This window comes from Benincasa hispida, unplaced genomic scaffold (genome assembly GCF_027475165.1).
Source record: "Benincasa hispida cultivar pf3 unplaced genomic scaffold, pf3_genome.v1.1 HicScf702, whole genome shotgun sequence".
NCBI classification, from domain to species: Eukaryota; Viridiplantae; Streptophyta; class Magnoliopsida; order Cucurbitales; family Cucurbitaceae; genus Benincasa; species Benincasa hispida.
Window position 1 is genome coordinate 11,254 of NW_028326825.1, and position 22,092 is coordinate 33,345.

General features: G+C 31.5%; 1 protein-coding gene and 2 pseudogenes across 1 annotated transcript; 1 reads left to right on the forward strand and 2 right to left on the reverse strand.

Annotated features, from left to right (window-relative positions):
* Positions 1 to 557: 557 nt before the first annotated feature.
* On the reverse strand, positions 558 to 3,985 carry LOC150030001 (fructose-bisphosphate aldolase 3, chloroplastic). The gene is made up of 6 exons (XM_090310171.1): positions 3,372 to 3,985; positions 2,545 to 2,814; positions 2,303 to 2,412; positions 2,036 to 2,126; positions 1,546 to 1,815; positions 558 to 1,257 (listed from the first exon to the last, which is right to left on the reverse strand). The coding sequence occupies exons 1-6, from the start codon at positions 3,522 to 3,524 to the stop codon at positions 979 to 981; spliced, it is 1,173 nt and encodes a 390-aa protein (XP_090166297.1). The 5' UTR covers positions 3,525 to 3,985; the 3' UTR covers positions 558 to 978.
* Positions 3,986 to 11,068: 7,083 nt separating this feature from the next.
* Positions 11,069 to 12,063, reverse strand: LOC150030002 (uncharacterized; annotated as a pseudogene).
* A 7,935-nt stretch (positions 12,064 to 19,998) lies between these two features.
* Positions 19,999 to 20,298, forward strand: LOC150030003 (2-oxoglutarate and iron-dependent oxygenase domain-containing protein CP2 pseudogene; annotated as a pseudogene).
* The last annotated feature ends 1,794 nt before the right edge of the window (positions 20,299 to 22,092 follow it).

Sequence of the window (22,092 nt, forward strand, 5' to 3'; positions counted from 1 at the left end):
AATCCAAAAACCATAAAGATTAAATGTGTATTTAAAATACATTTTTAAATGTTTAATTTAAAAAAAATATTTTAGAAAAAAATTAAAACGTTTTGAAAACCACTCAAAAATAACTTTTCAAACATATTTTAATCAATTTTTATCAAAAATGTTTAAATAAAAATGATTTTTTTAAAAACCATTTTTTTCTCGAGTCAATCAAATAAGCATAAATCAAATACCATAATCAATTCTATAAAAAATATTCAAATAAAAATGAGTTTTTTAAAAATCATTTTTTTTCTCAAGTCAATCAAATGGGCCTAAATCAAATAACATAATCAATTCTGTCAAGTTATTTTGATATGTTTGGATTTTGGATTGCGTTTTTAAGTGTTTAATTTAAAGAATAAGTCATTTTGAAAAAAATTGAAATGTATGACAATCTCTCAAATTAGCGTGTATTTTCAACCATTTTTGTCAAAAGTGTTTAAATAAAAATGAACTTTTTGAAAAACACTCACAAGTCAATCCAAATCAACAACTTAAAGAACAAACAGTATTAAGAAACCAAAAGCTAACAGAAAGATAATATCACTACTTTTCTCCATTATTCCAAATAAAACTTAAGCATAATTAATTAAAATGTTTTTGGCAAACATAATTATTGCCAACAAAGTGGCGTCGCTTTACAGGAAGGACAAGAGTCATCTTGCATATTAAAGCCTAAATCTCAAAAACTACATTTTAAAACTTGCCAATCTAACAAAATACTAAATAACTTGACAAGTAAAAAAGGATGGTAGGATACAATTTGCTTACTCTCTGAGTGAGTTTGCTTCTCACAGGTCTTATTATAAAGAGCTTTCTATAAAGGGAAGGAAAGGAAAGGCTTTTATCCTATAGAGTAAAAAGAAAAGTCGGATTCTTCAATGGAGGGGAAGAAAAGAGCACACACGTTCAACACGAGTCTCGGAAGTGAAAGCAATTTACCGAGGCTCAGTAAGTATATCCTTTCACAAACATTCCTGTCTTGGCATCATCACTTTCACCATCAGCAGAGTACTTACCGAGCTGAGCGAGGGAGTTGGCCTTCGCACGCACCAAAAGTGCTTTCTGTGCAGCCTCCACGTTTTCGGGGTGTCCTTGCCATGTCTTGAGAACGGTGTTCTGCAATGCACGAGCGTAAGAGAAGGATACATGCCAAGGGTTGGGACTTTGGTTCATGGCATTCAGGTTCAGTGTGGCTTCCACTTCAGACTGTCCTCCAGACAAAAACTGCAGACAAAACAGAAGACTTTCATTGTTATATCCGCCATTAAAATGAGTTTGTTGAACAAAGGAATGCTATTGCATCCCCAACCCAAGAGTAAAGAACTGTTTAAAAAAAAGCCAAAGGTCAAAGGAGCTCATCATAAAATCAAGATGAACACTATATCCCTCCCCTAAAGATTCTACAATTTCAGTAGCAAAACAAAATATAGAGTGGCATGCACAATACTGCTGCGAGCATGGAAAAATTGTGGATGCGATGGAACATTTGAAAAGAAGTTCAATTATTCATACCATGATTCCAGGAACTGCAGGAGGAACTCTTCTCCTGAGCATCTTTAATGTGTATTTGGCGATAGTTTCAGGAGAGGCCTTCTCCTTGTGCTCAGCCCCCGGTGTTACCATGCTAGGCTTTAGAAGGATTCCTTCAAACAGAACATTGTTTTCAGCCAAATAGAAGAATACTTCTGACCAGACCTTTTCAGCCACTTCAAGTGTCCTGTCAATGGAATGGTCCCCATCTAGAAGGATCTCAGGTTCTACAATAGGTACAAGGCCATTGTCCTGCATTAACAAAGTGAATTATGAAATCTGTAATAAAGCGATAGAAGAAAAGAATTTTATTGTAGTGAAAAATCTCTTCGAATATATGATCCTGTAATATATATTTATTTCCAACCAACCAGGTAGAGCAAAACCCAAATTCTTAACTTAGAGAATCTCCCATGATTTGCCAATAGAAAAAGTGAGGGATGGTAAACTAGTTCATTGAACAGCCATATACCTGAGAAATGGCAGCATATCGTGCAAGGCCCCAAGCAGCTTCCTTAACAGCCAGAGCAGAAGGACCACAAGGAATGCTAACAACTGTCCGCCTGTATGTTTAATATGATTTAGATTTTGCATAATTAACCCAGAAATAAATGTTAGAGGAGAAAACCACCCCATATAAGAGGAGGGCCTTTGTTCTTTCAGAAACAACTTCCAAGAAAAACAGTAAACTCCACATGTTAATACTCAACCCAGATTCACGAAGAACATGCTAACTTACCACTTAGCAAAACGAGCGCCTTGCTTATAATATTCCGCGGATCTTGAGGCCAGTCCGTCTAAGCCTTGACACCAAGATTCATTGTTGGATCCCGGCAAAGGAACCAAACCCTGAAACCCACACAATACAAATATGAACAAAACTCGATATTAAGAAACTAACTTAGCATAGTCAGATACTTTGTAACAGCAATAAAAAAATAAACTGTTTGGTGTATATTGAAAGGTAAAAGGACAATTCACCTTATCAACTTTAATGCCAGGCATAATTTTTGCCTCCCGCAAGCAATCGACAAACTTCTTTCCATCTGTGGTTGATTGGTAGAGTGTTTCCTCGAAAAGAATAGCACCCGATATGTACTCGCCCAAACCAGGTGTGGTCAGCAAAAGCTGTCTATAAGCTTGTCTGTTGGTTTCGGTATTGTCCAAGCCAATGGATGCTAACCTCTTCCCACATGTTGCATTAGATTCGTCAATGGCAAGAATACCACGTCCAGGTGATGCAACTGATTTCTGCAAACCAAAGAATGAAACAAAATACTGACTTAATACAAGAAACCCAACCTAATTAAAACGCAGTGCAATATAAAATATGAAGATGATTTTGCCATTCCACAACGTCATACTTAATGATTTCAAGCCTACATTAAAAAAAACGAAACAGAAAGGGGGAAAAGTCCATGACTGCCACTAAAGAACATCGTAACATGATGAACAATTACACACATCAAAACCCATCTCTCATACGTATGAATTTACAGCTTCTCGATGAATGGAAGAAAAAGGGAAAAAAAAAAAAAAAAAAAAAAACCCAAAACACCCAATATTATAAAGATCGCAGAAAAATCAACTTCTAGGTCAACGTCATATTAAAAACAAATTCGAACCCTGATAAAGACAAGGCAAACAAAAAAAAAACCGACCCACAATCGCAAGCATTCAGCAAGTACATCACGATCAATTCAAAACTCCAATAAATGTAAATCAAATATCAGATCCAAATCCCAACAACAAACCCACATGCCCTTCCAAACTAAAATCAGAACAACGATCTAAAACCAAAAACTCACCGCGGTCTGAACAAGCTCATCGGAGTAAGCCCCAGCACGGATCGGAAGAGAAAGGCGTCGACTAGAAGACGATCCGCGCCTCTGAGAGAAGGATTGGTGGGCAATCCACTGGGAGGAGGAGGCGTTCAACTTAGCGAAGCTCAGGCAGGCCATGCTTCGACAACAGAGAAAGAATTGATGAAAACACAGAATCGAAACGGGTTTTGGGTAGATTTTAATATGGGAGTAGTTGGGAAGAGAAAGAACCAAAACAAAAAGATGGGTTCGTTCGTAGTCGTAGTTGAGATGGGTTGGTGAATGGATCGGCGTGCGCACGATTGACCAGAATCGGTACTTTTAAAAGTGGAGAAAACGTTTTGTATTGGGAAATCCGCCAGGGGCAGGTGTGCGGCGATGCAAGTGATGTATTGCCAAACGGTCCTTGTCGATGATTTCTATATTACCAAATTATTGGTTTTTCAATCATATATATACAAACTAGTTTGAGGTGGCTAACATCAGTATACCGCCCGTCGTTAGAAGTCGCCTTCTCGTAAGGTTGTAGTGTTAAAATAGGAAAATCGTCGAAAGTAATCTAGTTTTTATCTTTTAGAAAATCTATGGAAATTTTAAAAAGATACAAGATTTTGAATACTTATATTATTTATACTATTTAAACTATATAAACTTTTGATTTTTCATCTTATATTTAGGATTCATATTTTTTAGCATTAAATTTTTTATTTTTCATCTTATCTTTAGGGTTCATATTTTTTAGCATTAAATTTTTTATTTTTCATCTTTATCTTTAGGATTCATATTTTTTTAGCATTACATGTAAAAAAAAAATTGTCTTTAAAAATTACATTTTATCTTTAACTAATAACTTAAATAAATGAAAAAATATTTTTAAAAATCCACATTTTATCTCTAGTTAATATTTACTCCACTCTAGATTTTTTTTAAAAAAAATCACATTTTATCTTTAACTAATATATACTTCCTTTAAATAAAGGAAAATAAGTTTTTATAAAAAGTCTATCTAAATTATTATTAGATTTCAAATCTAAATTTCCTCTATTTGAATTAAATCTTTAGTTTTCATCGGGGTTGGGGGTTCCGTGTACCGTCAGTACAAGATCGAAAAGAATAATGGATCCCCCCTTGAGACATTTCGACTCTTTCGATCTATCAGAACATATCTCTTATTCTCATCTTTATTTTTATTTTAATTTTTGTTAACTCGCTCTCACTAATTTTTTTCATAGTATTTTTTAAAAATATATTTTTAAGCATTATTACCCCGTTTTTGTGCTTTTTTCTTATTATTTAACATTCTAAGTTTTTTCAGCTCCTTGGCAATGCCTATAATGTATCTCTTTCTTTTCTTCAACATTTTTTTTTTCATTTTTTTAGGACTAGAAGTAGTTAGGTGTCGAACTTTTTTTTTTTTAATTATTACTATTTGTTTAAGGTACGTTGCCTTTTCCATTTTTTTCATTTTTTTTTTCATTTTTTTCATTTTTTTCATTTTTTTTCATTTTTTTCTTTTTTTTTTTCATCAAACATGAATTGTGTTGAATTGAGATACGGATGAAATAGTCCTTTAAAAAAATAAATAAAAGAATAATCCTTCTTTTAAAAGGAAGTTAAATAATATATTAGAAATATGTTTTTATTTCTAAAAAAAAAGTAATTAACTTTTAGTTTTAAGGTTTTCTTATTATAAATTCAAACATTATTAGATGTTTGTTCTCTTACTACCAATATTTAAACTAATAGATCAAAAGTCATTTCGAAAACTAAAAATAAAAAATAAAAATAAAACTATTTTAAAAAATCATATTAATTCAAATTTGTTTTTAGTAATACGAAATTTTAAAATATATACATATATATAAATAAATAAATGATTATCAATGTAAGAATCTTATTTCGACTTATACATGTTCATATATGAAACACGTACAATACACCTAATTTCAACTAGTATTTGAAAAAATTATGTAGAATCTCGGTGCTAGATTCCACCGAGAAAATTTAAAAGAATCTTTGTATATAAGATGAAAAGTTTACTTTTTTTTATTAAAATCTATGTGGTCAATCTCAAAGATCAGAAAACTTTATTTCAATGGATTTTCTAAATGTGTGTTAGTTGTGAAAGATAGAAATATTCATGGGTTATTTCTGACAATTTTTCTTTAAAATGGGCTATTGCTAGAAATAGCATCGAAATATTTTTTATCTTTGACAAATAACACATTTTTCAGTCAATTATTTGAATGGGGTGCAATTCGCTAGGATCGAGACTGAGATCAAACAAAATTTTAATTTCCTTTAATGAAGCATCCAAATCAATGATTTTTTTTTTTATTTCTCGATGGAATCTTAGTCACGATGAAGCCTGAGATTAACTATTATTTTAAGTCATCTTCCCAAACATTTTATACTATTCCTTAGATCTTATTTTATCTTTTCTCCAAATCCTATTTCATTATCCATTCAACTTCGTTTTTTGTTTCTTGATCATTAGATGTATGTAATATTTGCAAATATTATGTATGTTGAAATAGGAAAATTGGAAAGAGTTCATGATGAACAAGGAACCAGTAGAGAATTTGAAAAAGTTTACACTCTCAATCTCAAGTTCATACAGTAAATCTTAGTCTAAATCTCACATGAGATTTACTTTTTCACGTAATCTCGGGACAACTATTTATATCTTACCCAAGATTTATATCTTTCCACTAAGGTTATTAAAAAAATAATTATATATATATATAAACTTTCACCAAATATGTTCTTGGTGCAACAAAATGCATTTCAGAAACCAAAACATTCAATAAAGGATAAAGCGAGATATATAGCCTGTTTTGGTGAACTAAGGATTGTGCAAAAAAAATTAAAAAAAAGTTAAAAATTGAAGCAAAATCCCAAAATGTAAAAGTGAGTAATGCCTTGAAAAGGTGAGTAGAACTTCTTGAAGAAATTACTTGGTGGTTACAGAAAAAGTGAATTACGTATAATAAAATAATTTAATAATGAGAGTATAAACATAAAATGTACGTTAAAAGTAATATATTTGGACATGCAACTTAAACTGATCAATATTTTAACTCAATCTCTATGAATCAAGAAAAATTATTCTAATAAATTGTCTAAAATAGTGCTAGTTGTGAAATATAAAAATTTTTGGGGATTATTTCTAATAATTTTCAATTGTTTTGAAACCATGTCAATTCTTAAAGGTTTAAATGAAACTTTTAAAACGATGAAGGTAATTGAAAAAACTGATGGAATGATAGTTTTGGAGTAAATTTTAAGTTGAAATGAAACTCCGGAAAGTTTAGGAGACTAATTAGAAGTTGTCTTAAATCTCAATACTATTTTGTAATTAACCTAAAATAATCATGTGGTTTGTGAAAAGTTAATTGTAAAAAAAGAAAAATTTTAAACGAATAAAGGGCAAACATTAGTCTAAATATTGATTGACCATAATTTGCATGATTATATATTTATTTATTTTATAAAGAGTGACGACGTGTTATTTAAATATTTAATATCTAAAGTAAAAATACATGTCAATTAGTGTCGTACAATGCACACATTAACATATCATAGTTTTTATTACTATGATTAATAATAATAATAATAATAATAATAATCCTTAATGTTTGATATTAGTAAGAACATGAACAATAAAATATGCGAAAAGATGAAAGTGAATTGGAATATCATAACTGACAAATATAAGGTTAAGTTATAAATTTAGTCCTTGAACATTAAAATTCGAATATGTTTGATTTATAAATTTTCAAAAATGTCAAATATGTTCTTAAACTTTGTGTCAATGTGTCTTTGAAATTTTAAAAAATTTTAAAGAATAACTTATCTACTAAATATATATTTGAATTTTATGTCTAATGAAATCTTAAACTTTCGTGTTTTTTTTTTCTATTATATCAACCTTGAAAAACTTAAAACTTAGGGACTAATTTTATAATTTTGAAAGTTTGTAGATCAAATAAACACAAACTCAAGATTCAAGGACTAAATTTTAGTTTAAGCAATATATAAATAGATAAATATGGAAGAAGAATATAATTAAAAAAACTACTGAAATAAATGAGGGATAAAAAAAAAAGTAATAATAAACGTAAAAATATGATAAAGTCTTCAGGGTCGTTTAGAGCGCTAAGTTTGTGTTTGATGTGCAGACTATTTTAATATAAGTTATAATAGTTTGTGTTTGAGGTGTAAATTATTTTGGTTTGGATAAGAAATAGTTAACACCGTAACAAACAATAAAGAAATGAATGAAAAAAATAGTAAATATTATGACAAAAGGGGTTTTAAAATAGTATTTACTATACATAATTATACGTTATCGTACACATCATAATTATATGTTGTTATCGTACACACCATAATTATAGTCGGTACCTCAAACATGAAGTGAGTTATAATAACCTACTCCACCAATTTCTAACTGGTGCTCCAAACGGCCCTTTTTATGATTACAAATATCTAAATTCTCAATCTATATATATGTTGTTCTCATAGACTATATATATATGTGCACATGTATACATATATATATATATATGTAAGCATGCATGTATATGTATTTTTTATTTTTTAAGTGTGTACATGTATTTGTGTATATATGTGTCTATGCAACAGAGATCAAAATCGGTTTATTTTTTCGATTTTAGAGCTAACTAAGACCAAACCAAACCAAACACAGTTGTATAATTAAGAAAACCAAACCAATTTCCAATAAAGAACCAAACCAATAGATCAATTTTTGTTCCATTTGGTTTATTATTGGTTTTGTTCATGGTGTTGGGCCTTATATTTGTGTTCTTCATGTTGGGCTTTTTTTTGCTTTTTTTTTAAAGATAGAAATGGAACCTTTTTTTTGTTTCTTTTATGAGTATTTTTGGAATAATAGACATATATACACCATAATAGCTAGTTTTTTTTTTTTTTTTAAATAACAAATATACATATACTATAATAATTAAAATACTGGAATCTAGGATTAGAGTTTATTTTTAATATATATACACTCGATTTGGTTCGATTTTAAATGATCTTTTCAATCAAAAACCGATTTGAACGAATATTTTTCCTCTTCTTCAAATACAAACTAAAATGTCCAATTTTAATTAAAAATGGAACCAAACCAATTGATCGGTTTGGTTCGATTTGATTTTTCGATTATTTGTTGCACTCCTAATATATGTATGTCTACATATATGTATATAGTTAACATGAACATGGTTTTTTTAGGAAAACATGAACATAATTTAACTGATATAAATTTATATTATTAACCTCGAACACACGTAACATATGTATTATGCATGTATGTATGAACATAATCTTTAGAGGAATAATGTCTAAGTTATGAAGAAAAAATAATCTTGGTTTCAAGTTGACAAATATTCTTTAAAATGTGATTAAATATTGTAAAATTATCTGACTAAAATGTTGGAGTCTTTATTACTACTAAGTGATTTTTCTCATTATGTGATATAAAGAACAAAAATATACCAATTTATAATTCATTTACAGTTAAATATATCTAAAAGATTTTAGATTGACATTCTTTTAACTTTTTACAACATGTTACAAATGGATCTTTTTTCATCTTAAACCACATAATCATGACTTGTGAGTATAGAAATTATGCACGGTTGCCTTGACATTTGTATTCATGTGATTATTCCCTTAATAGATGAAAAAATTATCAAAATTTTTTATCATTGTATTCATCTTTTTCAAAAAAATTCACTACGTCATCAATTATCAGAAGGTAAACAAGTTTCATAACAGTTGTGATTAAATCTATAAATCTATAATTAATCCTAATTTTAATCATGTTCAAATACCATAAACAAGTAGAAAGAACACATAACCAAATTCTTTCTAGCATAAAATATAATGAACAATAGCCTATTAGTTAATAAGAGTAACAAATCAAATGTTTTATCTAACAAAAAATAGAGTGAATCAACCATGTATCAACTAGTTTAACATCGACGAATTAACGATTTTTCCTTACACAAAATATCAATGAATACATCAACTAGCCAATATTTACAAACTAAAGTTTTTTTCCTTGCACAAAATATTAATTCTAGTCAAATATAATTGATAAATCATCTTCTCCTTGATTTAAGAATATACATAAACGTTTGTCTCCTAGATTTTTACTTGATCAAACATTTCAACATTTTGGTATAAACTTTATAATCACTATCCTCCATGTTCTACAATTTATAGGCATTTGTTCGATTCTTCGTTAGGACGATCTTTTGGTTTTGATGAAATTTCACTAACATCATTTGATGCATATCCAAAATGTATTTTCTCAAGTACATCATTTCTCTTTAAATTTTCAAGATAAACATTTATAAAAGAAGACAAGTCTCACTCAATGGTCATTTCTTTCTTTTAGACTTTTGCTCATGCTACTTTGACCATAGCATGCACCATCAATAGGGGCAAGACTTTTCAATCGAATTTATGTTGATTGATAGGCACAAGGTATTGTTTACATTATATCTCTATAAATTCTCATCCATTTTTCAGAATTCAAACAACCATTTTTTTAAACTGTTGAGCTCTTCTGTTGACACTACATCTCCATAATTTTTTATCTTCTTGTAATTAAACTCATTTTTTCAATAAATTTTTTGGATCAGTAGTTTACACACTAGAAGATGTCTAGGTTTTTCGAGTATAAATGAGTATATGTAAGAAAACTAAATGAAAAAAAATGGTGTCTCAAGGTATGAAGTGAGATTTTGTTGTACAAGATATTTTTCGCAAAAGCTCAATATTGATTATGAAGAGATATATTCTCTTGTAATTGATGTACTTACATTGAGATATCTACTTAGTTTGACTGTGTATCAATCAACTTATAAGAACAAATTTTACATAGAGATAACATATCTATTGACTAAATGGAACTTTAGGGATTGTAATTGAAATAAAAACTAGTCATTATGGGGGCGTTTGAGGCACATGATAGGTTATTATAGTCTGTAGGTTATAATAAACTGTCTATTTTTATAGTCTATGTTTGGGGTATAGACTATTATAGTCTGGTTTATAATAGTCTATGTTTGGGGTGTAGACTATTATAGTTTGGTTTATAATAGTCTATGTTTGGGTGTAGAGTATTGTATTCTGTTTTATAATAGTCTGTGTTTAGAGTGTAGGTTATTATAATATGAATTATATCAGTCTGTAACTTGAATGTAGATTATTTTAGACTGTGTGTAACTTTTTTTACTACCATCTTTTATAATACTAATAATTATGCATATGAAATATCATATTTTGAAAATATAATTAGGACTATATGTTCCACCAATTTATACAAAATTAATTTGATTGTAATTTATCTAAAAGCTAGCCACAATTGTTTTTGTCATTTTGGGAGGTACCTTGGTTAACATGGAAAAAAAAAAAAAAAAAAAAAACAAAAGTACATTACTTTTGAATGCAATTCATGTGTTTCATATATAAACCTCTCTTTTTTGGAAGTAGAAAAAAATGTAAACAAAATAACTAACTCATGATTGCATGATTGAAATATGAGAAGAAATATTTTCATACCAAATGTACGACAAACTTAAATGCATAATTGAAACAAAGTAATAATTGTTCATTATTGAAAAGCAGTCCAAAATAAAGGTTGATCAAACATTCTCAAGGAGAAGGTTGCAATAGTCCAATTTTAGGGTTGTGGGAACGGATAAGAAGCTCTATATATCTTGCACACTACGGAATGTGATTTGCATAAGCTTCACCATCTGTGGGTTATACAATTCAAAAATAACTTGAAGTTGGTTTACGACTTCCGTACATAGTTCGACTTCAATTGCACGCTTCTCTTTCGGCCATTCTACAATCACCTTCAATTGGTCATTTACAAACTCCATCGTATTCCTAACAATCTCTGTCGTTTCATATTGATTCTCACTTCACTTCCTCTTACTTTCTCTCGAAACATTTTCTCCTTCAGTGCTTCGACCAGTACGTATTCCATGCATGTCATCATGTGACATGTCCATTCCCTGACTAGACATTGTGGGGATGTTCAGATCCTGCGATTCATGAATAGGAACACCATCATTCATATGGTTTGGCATGTTAAACTCGACGTTCACAAAGGTCTCTAATCGTCCTCCCGTATCCCGATCCTTGTTAAAGACGTAGGCTAGATCAACATAGTATGAGAACCACTTGTGTATAAGCCCCCTTGTTGCAGGATGACTCTACATGAAAAGTGAAGTGGATGTTATGATTATGTTACTAATATTCGTAAATCAATTTAGAAAAAGTTGCACCTTAACCCATCCAACAAATAACTCCCGCTCTGCAGCGATGCATTGGAATTCCTCATTCCAGCCGAATCCACTACAAGTCGGTCTTCTCATTTCTGTGATCGCTTGGTAAGTTTTTTTTTTTCAGGGATTTGACTCGACAGACTATAGTCGGTGATCCTTGGATATTACAGCCGAACAAATTCACAGCCATCAAACGTTGTAGTTGTGCTAAGTACCCAGGTCGAAACAACCCATTGTCTGATCTCCATCTACCAGATGCGACCAAACGCCACCAAGCACTCGACCAACTTTGCTTCTTCCTTTTTAGTCCAAGTGTGCTTCGGGGCTCTTGAGGAACTTGACATTCTAGTGTATACACATACACATTTTAATACAACTAAACAATAAACAAAAATATGAAATATAATTAATAGGTTAAGTGAAGTACAAAATATAGTAAACATAATGAGAGAGTTTCTCTAACATCCTGAATTTCAGAAAAATTTAAGTTAATTATCTAAAATTATTGTGTTTAAATTTCCCTTTTATTTGGAAAATTGGGATTAAATTGAAATAATTAAAAAACTTTTATTGGTTAAATTAAATTTAATTGATTAGATATTCGAACTAATTATCTTGAAAATATTGAATTTTGCTTCCCTTTGATTTTGGATTTTAGGGCCAAATTAAAAAAAAAAAAAAAAAAAGGAGATAATTAATTTTATGTGGTTTTGAATTGATTTAAATATTTGGAAATCAAATGATGGATCTTATGCCATTTACTTTTGGTTGTTGGAGCTTAAATTGAGATAATTTGAAAAGTTAATTGATTTATTAATTTAATAGAATCTTTAGAGATTTTGGAGATATTGTGATACAATATTTTATTTATATTTTCAAAATTTGAAAAAAAAATAATAATTAAGATTTTTTTGAAATTAAATGAAAGTGAAAAGAGACAAAAAAAAATTGGGAGAAAGCAATTCGATTTTTCAGCGATGACTTCTACAAAATTGTCGATTTTCAGAGTTTGAACCGTTGGATCGTGCTCAAATTTGGTCAATCTATTTGAGACATATAGAGTTTCATTTTGAACGGTTGGATTGTTGTGTGAAGCTTTGGTTGGCTTGTAATCCCTGCTGAATAAAATCTATAAAACTAGAAATTCCCCTTCTCTCCCACTCTCGCAAACCCTCTTCATGAAGACCCTCACTATCAGCCGCTAGCCTAAACAATTTATGTCGTCCGATAACAACACCCGTTGCCTATCTATAGTTGCCACACTGATTCCATTGTCATTGAAATTGATATTTTGGGTAAGTTTTAGAATTCTTGGAGGTTCTTAACCATCCATTAACTTTTTGCCCAAATCGGTTGATATCCTTTACGCTTCACATTTAGATTGAAGTTTGGGAGCGTTTCTGGTCACTGTCCAATAAGGGAAATGAGTTCTTGAACATTTACTATTCGAAGTTTGGAGATTAGTGGTGTGCTTTCTAGCAGGATTTTTTAGGTAAGTGGTACTATTAGTCTTCGTGCCAAGCGGCCTAGATTAGATTTATAAAGTTAATTAATGGACTCTAAAAGCATGATTTTATCATTGTGATCTGCTTGTTGCATGACAGTTATGAGTATTACGAGCAGAAATTCTAAACAGTACTGAAATTATGTATGTGATACATGATTAAACCAATAGGGCAGTTTACCGTCTTGCCTTGATGCATGTTTTATTTCAGAGGACCGACGGGTCTAGTTTCATGTTTGACGGTGTGCATTCAGGCCACTAAACATGCGTGAATCGACAGGTTTATATTCATATTATTTTTTTTTTATGTTTGACAGTGTGTCTTTGGGCCGTTAGACATGCATGAATCGACAGGTTTACGTTCATGTTATTTTTCCATGTTTGACGATGTGCTTTTGGGCCGCTAGACATGCATGAATCGGCAGGTTCATGTTCATGTTATTTTTCCATGTTTAACGGTGTTCCTACGGGCTGCTATACATGCGTGAATTAACAGGTTCACGTTCATGTTACTTTTCCATGTTTGACGATGTGCCATCAGACCACTAGACATGCAAGTGAAGGCAAGACAGTATATCATTTGGTTTCTTTTCATTATCCGAGACAGTTGTAGTTATTTGAGCCACGGGCCTATCATTCTCTACTTGTGGATACATAGCCTGATCCCCCTTCGGGTCGCTAGATATGCTTGAATCGTTAAGTTTATGTTCATGTTTCTTTTCCCATGATTGACGGTGTGCCTTCAGGCCATTAGATATGCGTGATCCGACAGGTACACGATTATGTTTCTTTTTCCATGATTGACGGTGTGCCACTAGACCACTAGACATGCAAGTTAAGGTGAGTCAGGTTATCCATTTAGTTAGCCATTCAGGAACAATTTCACCATGAAAGTTCCACTAACCACAAGCATTCACTGCATGTGAATGCACAACCTGATCCTGGTAATGGGATCACTTACTAGGTATTGTTATACTCATCCTTTTTTCTTTATGTTTTCTAGGGAATGACAGGAACAGGTTGACAATTGACAGACGTGACCCATGGTAGAGCTATATGGGGACAAGTGAAATCGCTTCCACTCAGTCTATGTTTTTGTCATTTGAATGTTTTGAAACTATAATTTATGTGAGACAGCAAATTTTAACATTTTGAATGTTTTCTTTATGAATATTTTTTTTTAGGGGACCCTGAATAAAAGTTTTATTTATTTATTTTCGAGTTTATTTTGGAAAAACTATCCTTATTGTTTTAATGAATTTTTTTTAAACAAAATATCTGGGTTTTAAATGTGTATTTAGTCGTAACAGCCTTTGTCAAAATACTCGAAAGGTTGGGTCATTACAGTTTCGAATGAAGTCATTTCACAACACACGATAAAGAAAATGAGCGCTCTAATTGATTAAAGAAGCATAAAGGCACTTCACCTATGCAACTCCCATTCAGTAAATATATGTTGTGCCAATTCATCCCTCCATTGGGTCCATTCATTTGAACTCTCAATATAATTGATCTCGTTCCCCCTAATTGTAGTAAAGCTTGAATCCACCTCATCCAAATCCTCGGTCAGTTCACTGTTAGTCATCTCTCTGCTGATAAAATTGTGCAGAAGGCAACACGTTATGATTGTTCGACAATTGGATTTGCATTGGGTAGTATGATTTTCCTTGCAAGATTGCCCATATACCCTTTCAACAACCCGAACGTTCTCTCAATGATATTCTGTGCAAAAGAATGCTTCATGTTAAAGAATTATCGTGGAGTTGTTGGTGCATTACCTCATCCACGCCACTCTGAAAGATGATATCTTTCGCCTCTATATGGAGCCAAAAAATCCTCTACATTTGGGTACCCGACATCACATAGATAATAATACCCTGTTGAACGTCCAATCATTTCAAACCTTATATTAGAAATACAATGAGTAGGGAGAGATAGTATGTGTAGCTAGTTATCCTTCAGAACCTTCAGTCATTTAGGTCATGATATTGCATCTCTGAGAACTCGAGAATCAGCTGTGGATCCTTCCCACCTTGATAAGACGAATACAAAGTTTTCATTTGTATCACACACACCGAGTACATTTGTTGCAATTTCACTCTTCCTTGTTCTATACCTTGGGTGATCAGTTGCACTAACATTTACCTTGATGTACGTGCCATTTAATGCACCCAGATAATTCTACAGAGGAACAAAATAAGAAATATTCATATGCATACGTTCACCTAACAAATAAGTCATGTCGAACTAATGTTGGTGTAGTTGAACTGTATCTTAAACCATTTCCATCATTGATCTGTACATGAGTTTGTGACCGACAAAGATTTTTTTAACAACGCATCATGTAATTGTAACACTGCTAATAAAACGGTGTTGAAATGCCTAGAAACAATCTCACTAGAACGTACAAATTCTCTTTGAACTATCTGGTTCTTAATGTTGTGGGCTAAAATATGTAAGAACATGGCAACCATCTCCTCTACATCTATAATTTCAGCTCCAACTAATTTGTCAGTTGTCTTAAGTAAATGACACAAAATGGAATAACATCTTTTATTTATTCTTGTACTTTGACGACAACATAAGTCGGACTCATCAATGAGTCGAAAGTATGCTAATTGTCTAATACGATGTCTACTGTCGGGTGATCTATTTTCTATCCTTCTATGGTCATTCAATAATAACTCTAGTGTTAAAAGTAACTGACGTTGTGAAGTTGTGAATGTTGTTAGTATCGTAACTAGTTCTGTTGGGTCCATTATATACTAGAAAAATTGGAACTGACCCTAAAAGAAACATTTTAGATCATAAAATAATTACAATATCGATTTTTTATGTTAATTTTTTACGTTATTTTAAAAGCAAGCACACTATCAATTGGTACTATATCATTGAAAACAAATCAAGTAAATTGACTTTTTTTTTAATGTTATTCTAGAAGCAAATTAAATTGTTCTTTTTTTATACACTATTGATTAGGATTCTTTTCTTAAAAAACGATTTTTTATCTTCTTTTTTTCATATTATTCTAGAACTATTTTAGGTACAACTATTTTAATCTGTCGGGTCCTTTGTTGGGTACAAACTATTTTAATTAATCCAAATTTTCAAACAACTTTAGTACAATGGTTGAGTTTTAAGTCGAAATCAAAAAATAAAAACTATTTTTTGAAAGCTACTTTTGTTCTCAAATTTTGCCTTAGTTTTTTAAATCATTATAGATTTTAAATTATACAAAAGTTCTGATTTCTTGTTGTACAATTATCCATTGATTTGTGGATTTGAGTGGTTTTGATTTGAATTTGAGACTTATTTTAATTAATCCACAATTCTAGGATTTCAAACAACTATTTTACTAGGTACAACTATTTTAATTAATCCAAAATTTCAAACTTTAGTACAATTGTTGAATTCTTAGTCAAATTCCAAAAATAAAAACCACTTTTTGAAAGTTACTTTTTTTTTTAGTTCTCACATTTTGCCTTGGTTTTTTAAATTATTGGTGAAAGGTAGATAATAAAAAGGTAGATAATAAAGAAAGAAATTTGGAAGTGAAAGTAATGTCACATGCTTAATTTTAAAAAACACTGTTTTTTTTTTCATGTTAACAACATTGTTCCTTCTTGGAGACTTACAAAACTGATTTTTGCCCATAGCAAACTATTTTTTTTACAAAGGTTTTTATATTACTTTTTTTAAAAAAATATTATTATAGTTAATCATTCAAACATAGCAACAAGTATAAAGTAATGTTATTCATCCAAACATAAACAAGATTTATAAATAGTCATCCAACTATCAACTCATCCAAATATAAATTCTTCCAAACAACTATAAATACAAAACAAACATATATTACTGTTTCCATCATACGAACAGCTATAATTAAGAATATATGAATATTCGTCCAAATTACTATAGATTCATGTAAACGAACCTCACACGATGCTCGAGTATGCTAATAGTCCACACTGACAAGAGCACACAAAAAGTAATTATTAGCAACAAATATAAGTAAGATAAAGAAAAATGTGTAACCTAAACCCCGAAAAGGATTGCATAAATCGTAATAAAGATAGATAGTTATCACCTTATCAAGAGAAAGTTGGTAAACAGTGTTCGATCCGGCTGATTCGTAATATGACCAACCCTAAAACAAGTTACAATAAAGAACATTAGTATATACTTAGGAAGTTATAATAGGGAGGCACTTGTCAACATCCATGATAAAAAGAATGTTGGACAAAAGGGAGAAGACATACCATTTGCATTTATGAAGTGGATGGAATGTGTTTTTCCTTATACTTGAAGGCAAGTGAGAGCATAATTATAAATTACAAAAAAAAAAAAAAAAAAAAAAAACTAGGGTCCAGCCTCAGAGTTATGAAATTCATTCATTGAAACTTGAATTTATGATAATATCATGAATAACGATAAATGAGAAATCGACAATGTAGGTAGAACGATCGACAATTGATTTCAAATTATAGACAGATAATGACAAATTATTTCATTCAAGGAAGAAGAATTGAAAATTAGAGACGAATAATAGAGACAATAGAAACCAAAAAGATGCAAAATTCATGGAAACACATAATTAAAAAAATGTTGGAGACAAGAGAAATAAGATACCAATTGCATTAAACAAGTAGATGGAATGAGTTTGACTTAAGTTGAAAGGAAATGCGACACATGTACATAGTTGTGCGAACTATTGGCCCACGAATTTTTTTTTATTTGAGATGCACACATATATAAAAGTCAATGATTTTGACAAAAACCTACCCAATAAATATTAACTAACAACCATGGTCAATAAATATACGATAAACCATCCGAAAAAAGAGGATATGGCAATGATGAATACAATAAATAATATCTAACAACCACCGTCAATCATTATACAATAAATCATCCTAAAAACAAGGGATATGCTAATGATGAATACAGTAAACAATATCTAACAACCACTGTCAATCAATATACAATAGACAATGGAAAAAACGGAGGCCAGAAGTTACAAAATGGATAAGCAATGGACAAACAGAGACATAAGTGAACAAACAATGGACAAACAATTATCAAAATTTACGAAAATGGCCAACCACTGGACAAACAGAGGCCAAAAGTGACAAACAATTGACAAACAATAGTGGACAAACAATGGACCCTAATTTAGAAAACGAACAAATAATTAAACCAAGAATAAATGTAACACTATAGATAACACAATGAAAATAACCTAATCAAACTTCATTTTTCTTCATCAGTATAATGAACATAACATATAGAAAACATAGTGAAAATAACCTAATCAAAATTACCAAATTTCATCAAATTTCATCAAATAACCAAAATCCATCAAATACCCTGTAGAATCAACCCAATAATACCTAGCAGCCCAAACACATGTTTTTCCATTTTTTATAATTTAGAAAATAGACAAATAATTAACAAACAGATACGGTAATAACAAAATAATGAACATGAAACAAAATTCAGAGCATAATTTCGAAAAAAAATAATTCGGAGCAAAACGATGAACATGAAATGGAATAATGGACAATAGTGGACAAACATAGAGCATTATTTACAAAATTTTGAGTTAAAATTGAAAAAAAAGGGACCTCATCATCAGTTGGGAAAGGTAAAAAGAAGATTACCTTCGACCTCCCCCCTACAAAACTTTAGATCTCATCTTTCACACCCTACCACTCTTCAGACGATAACCTCCACCCCCCACCAAGCACAATCGTCCCTCAACCAAACAAATTAACACTTATTTCGACAGAGTGAGAAGATAGAATAAAGCAGAAAAGGAAATCAAAGGTTTAGAGTGGTGAGAGAGAGATCGTTTGGAGTGACAAGATGAAGAGACACGATCTATAGATCTGTGAAGGGTCTAGAGAAAAACATGCAAGAAGAGAACTACCATAAACGTAAATCTATAGATATGTGAAGGACTAGATCTATAAATTTGAGGATCCAAATCGTTTCGACAGCGATGGAGCTGACGGAGATGAAGGAACATGAAACCATATCTGAAGATGACACCGAGACCAGATTTGAAGTCGAAGAAGTTAAGAGAGAAGGAAGAATGAAACCCAATTTGAGCATAGAGTTCAATCGGACAAGAAAGGAGACATAAATGACGAGAGAGAAGAGAGGAGATGTTGCAAACAATGAAACGATGTTGATCGTGGGGTTGAGAATAGTGTTCCCTAGGATTATAATCTCAGGATAAAATTGGAGCTCCAACTAGCCCCAAACATAGAGTAGGCTATTATAGCCCACTCCACCCTACTCCATTCTTAGGCCCAAACAAGCTCTATGAGTTCGTAATGAAAGTTTAACAATATGATTTAGTATGATATTTTCTAAATAAATTTTATTTTTGACAATATGTGAATGCAAAAGTCGAACTTGAGTTTGATATACAACCAACACACGAGATTAAGCTAATAACAAAAATTGAGAAAATATTCCCTTTTGGCAAATAAACTAAAAAAAAAAAAAAAGGTACATTTTAACATTAAGCATGTAAACTTGGAAAAACTTGAAGGATAAGTTAGACGTCCACGTAATCGGTTGGGTCCCACATGTACACGTCCACAATTAGCAAAACACAGCCCTAACCCTAGCCTGAAACTTTCACCATCTTCGTCTTCTTCCTCTTCACAACCCTAATTTCAATCCACTTCTCACATTCTCAGCACAAAAACATGCTTCTCTAATTCTTCCTTCACACGTATTTGACCTCCACAGATGCGAAGCTATGTCTCTGGAAGCTTCGCTAGAACGACGAAAGCAGCCCCAAGCTCCCGGGACTGGCAATGGAAATGGCGTCGTCCCACCCCCCGCACAGTCTTTCTCAACCCACAGGCTTCGTCTCCAACCCAAGGAAGATCACAAGTCGGAGAGCTATGAAGACCTCCAATTAGAATTCAGTCCGGTCCTCTTCAGCATGCTGGAAAGGCACTTGCCTCCGAGCATGCTCAATGTGGCACGCGACCTTAAGCTTCAGTACATGAGGGACATTCTACTCCGATATGCTCCCGAGGGTGAACGCAACCGAGTAAGCGTTTTAAATTGTTTCTCTCTATATCTGTGATGAATTTCAATACTTGTTTGCTTGGTTGCCTGGTGAATGGAGGAAGAGGAAGAGAAGATGGTGTGTTTTTTTTTTTTTTTAATAAAAAAATTGTTTTATAGGTCGAAATGCAATGTTTAGCAAACGCCGGATGATCTTATGAGTTGTTTGCCGGACGTCGTTTGTAGGATAAGGATTAAGATTTTTAGTTCCATTGTTATGCGATGGTGGATCAGAAGGCGGGAACATAGTTATTTGAATATGTAGACTTTTCACTTGGCTGATGGAAGCTACAACCGCATGTTAGTTAAATTTATCAGTAGAATGGGTAATTAGACTTTTATGTTAATATGTCAAGCAAAAAATGAGGGTAGTATTTAACAAATTTTCTCCTCTGCCAGTGAGGGGATGATCTTGACTTTTTAAGCAAATTTGATGAAAGCAAGGGGGAGGTGTCAATGGTTCTTCCTTATTACTCGTTCAGAATTCTTTCTTTTGGTCTTGAGCGATTATAATTGGAGGCTTTGCATTCAAGTAGCAGTCTGGGAAGTCAAGGTCTACTCCTGTATATTGTTTCTATATTTGATTACTTCCATGTTTCTTTGAAGAATTTCCAGAACAGTGGATTAAATTTTATATAGACAAAAAAGGAGAAAGTATGTAAAGTATGAAGAAAGATAAATTCAAAAGCCTCAATAGAGCTTACAAATGGGAGCCTTAGTTAGATGAATAGTAGTAGGGGAATCATTGCTAGAAGTGAAGTAGTGAACTTCAGTTGGATCTGCGTCCTGAAAGATGTATTTAGCTTCCATACATTCTATCATTTCTTTCAAGCTAAAAGTTTCAAACCCGAGCTTTAGAAATACTGAAAAAATCTTGACATGCATTGTGACCAAGCATTGCCTGGAGAACTTGGTGAATGAATTCCACAAGGTTTTTTTTGTGAAACATCCCAGCTAATGACAAAATGCTTGACTTGTCAAGTTTTACAAAGAGTTTATGATCCAATATTTTTTAGTTACAACTCCTATAGTAAAAAGCATGGTTTAAAATTTACCAAAACATCGTACTTTTTCTTAGGTATACAAATAATAGGAAATATGTAATGATTTTCAAAGATAATTTATTTTTTTAAAAAAATATTTTCCTTCTAAAGTATAGAATGGGTAATACGAAATATATATCAAGTGTGTATTTCTTTCTTCTTTTATTTTATCATGAAAACTGGCCACAAGATAAAAAAAGATGAACAAAAACAAATATTGTTACCCGTTTTTGTTATTTTTTCTAGATAAGTATCATAATCAACAATATTAATCTGTATCATGACAAACAACGTACCATGTCCACTTTTGCTCTTTCATGGTTTAAATTTTATGGCCTTTTAACTCATATAATTTCAACTCTATTTTCCCAATTGGAATACCTTTTTGCTACTTCCATCACTTGTTGCCAGGATCTTCCTTTTTTTTCTTTTTGGTTAATCTCTTACCATATGTGAAATTGTTTCTATTTAAAATAACTCTACTAATTCAATATTTTAAGTATAAGAAACAAAACTTTCATTGAGATCCAATAACAAGAAACAGGAAAGACTGCAATTACAAGTACATCAGAGGCATGAAAATACCCATAGGGAACTTTTTAGCTTGGTCACTAGTTAAACTCCCACGTCCTAACCAACTATTCTGTCTTAGCTCCAGATGCTGTTTTCTTTGGGTGCCTAATTTCTGGTACAGTTGCATACCGGCAAGCTGATTTCACTTAGGCACATGCCTA

Coding starts and splice junctions, on each gene's coding strand:
- LOC150030001 (XM_090310171.1), bottom strand. CDS start 3,524: ATGGCCTGCCTGAGCTTCGCTAAGTTGAACGCCTCCTCCTCCCAGTGG. Junction 2,413..2,544: donor CTGGCATTAAAGTTGATAAG/GTGAATTGTCCT, acceptor TGTGGGTTTCAG/GGTTTGGTTCCTTTGCCGGG. Junction 1,258..1,545: donor CTGCAGTTCCTGGAATCATG/GTATGAATAATT, acceptor TTTTGTCTGCAG/TTTTTGTCTGGAGGACAGTC.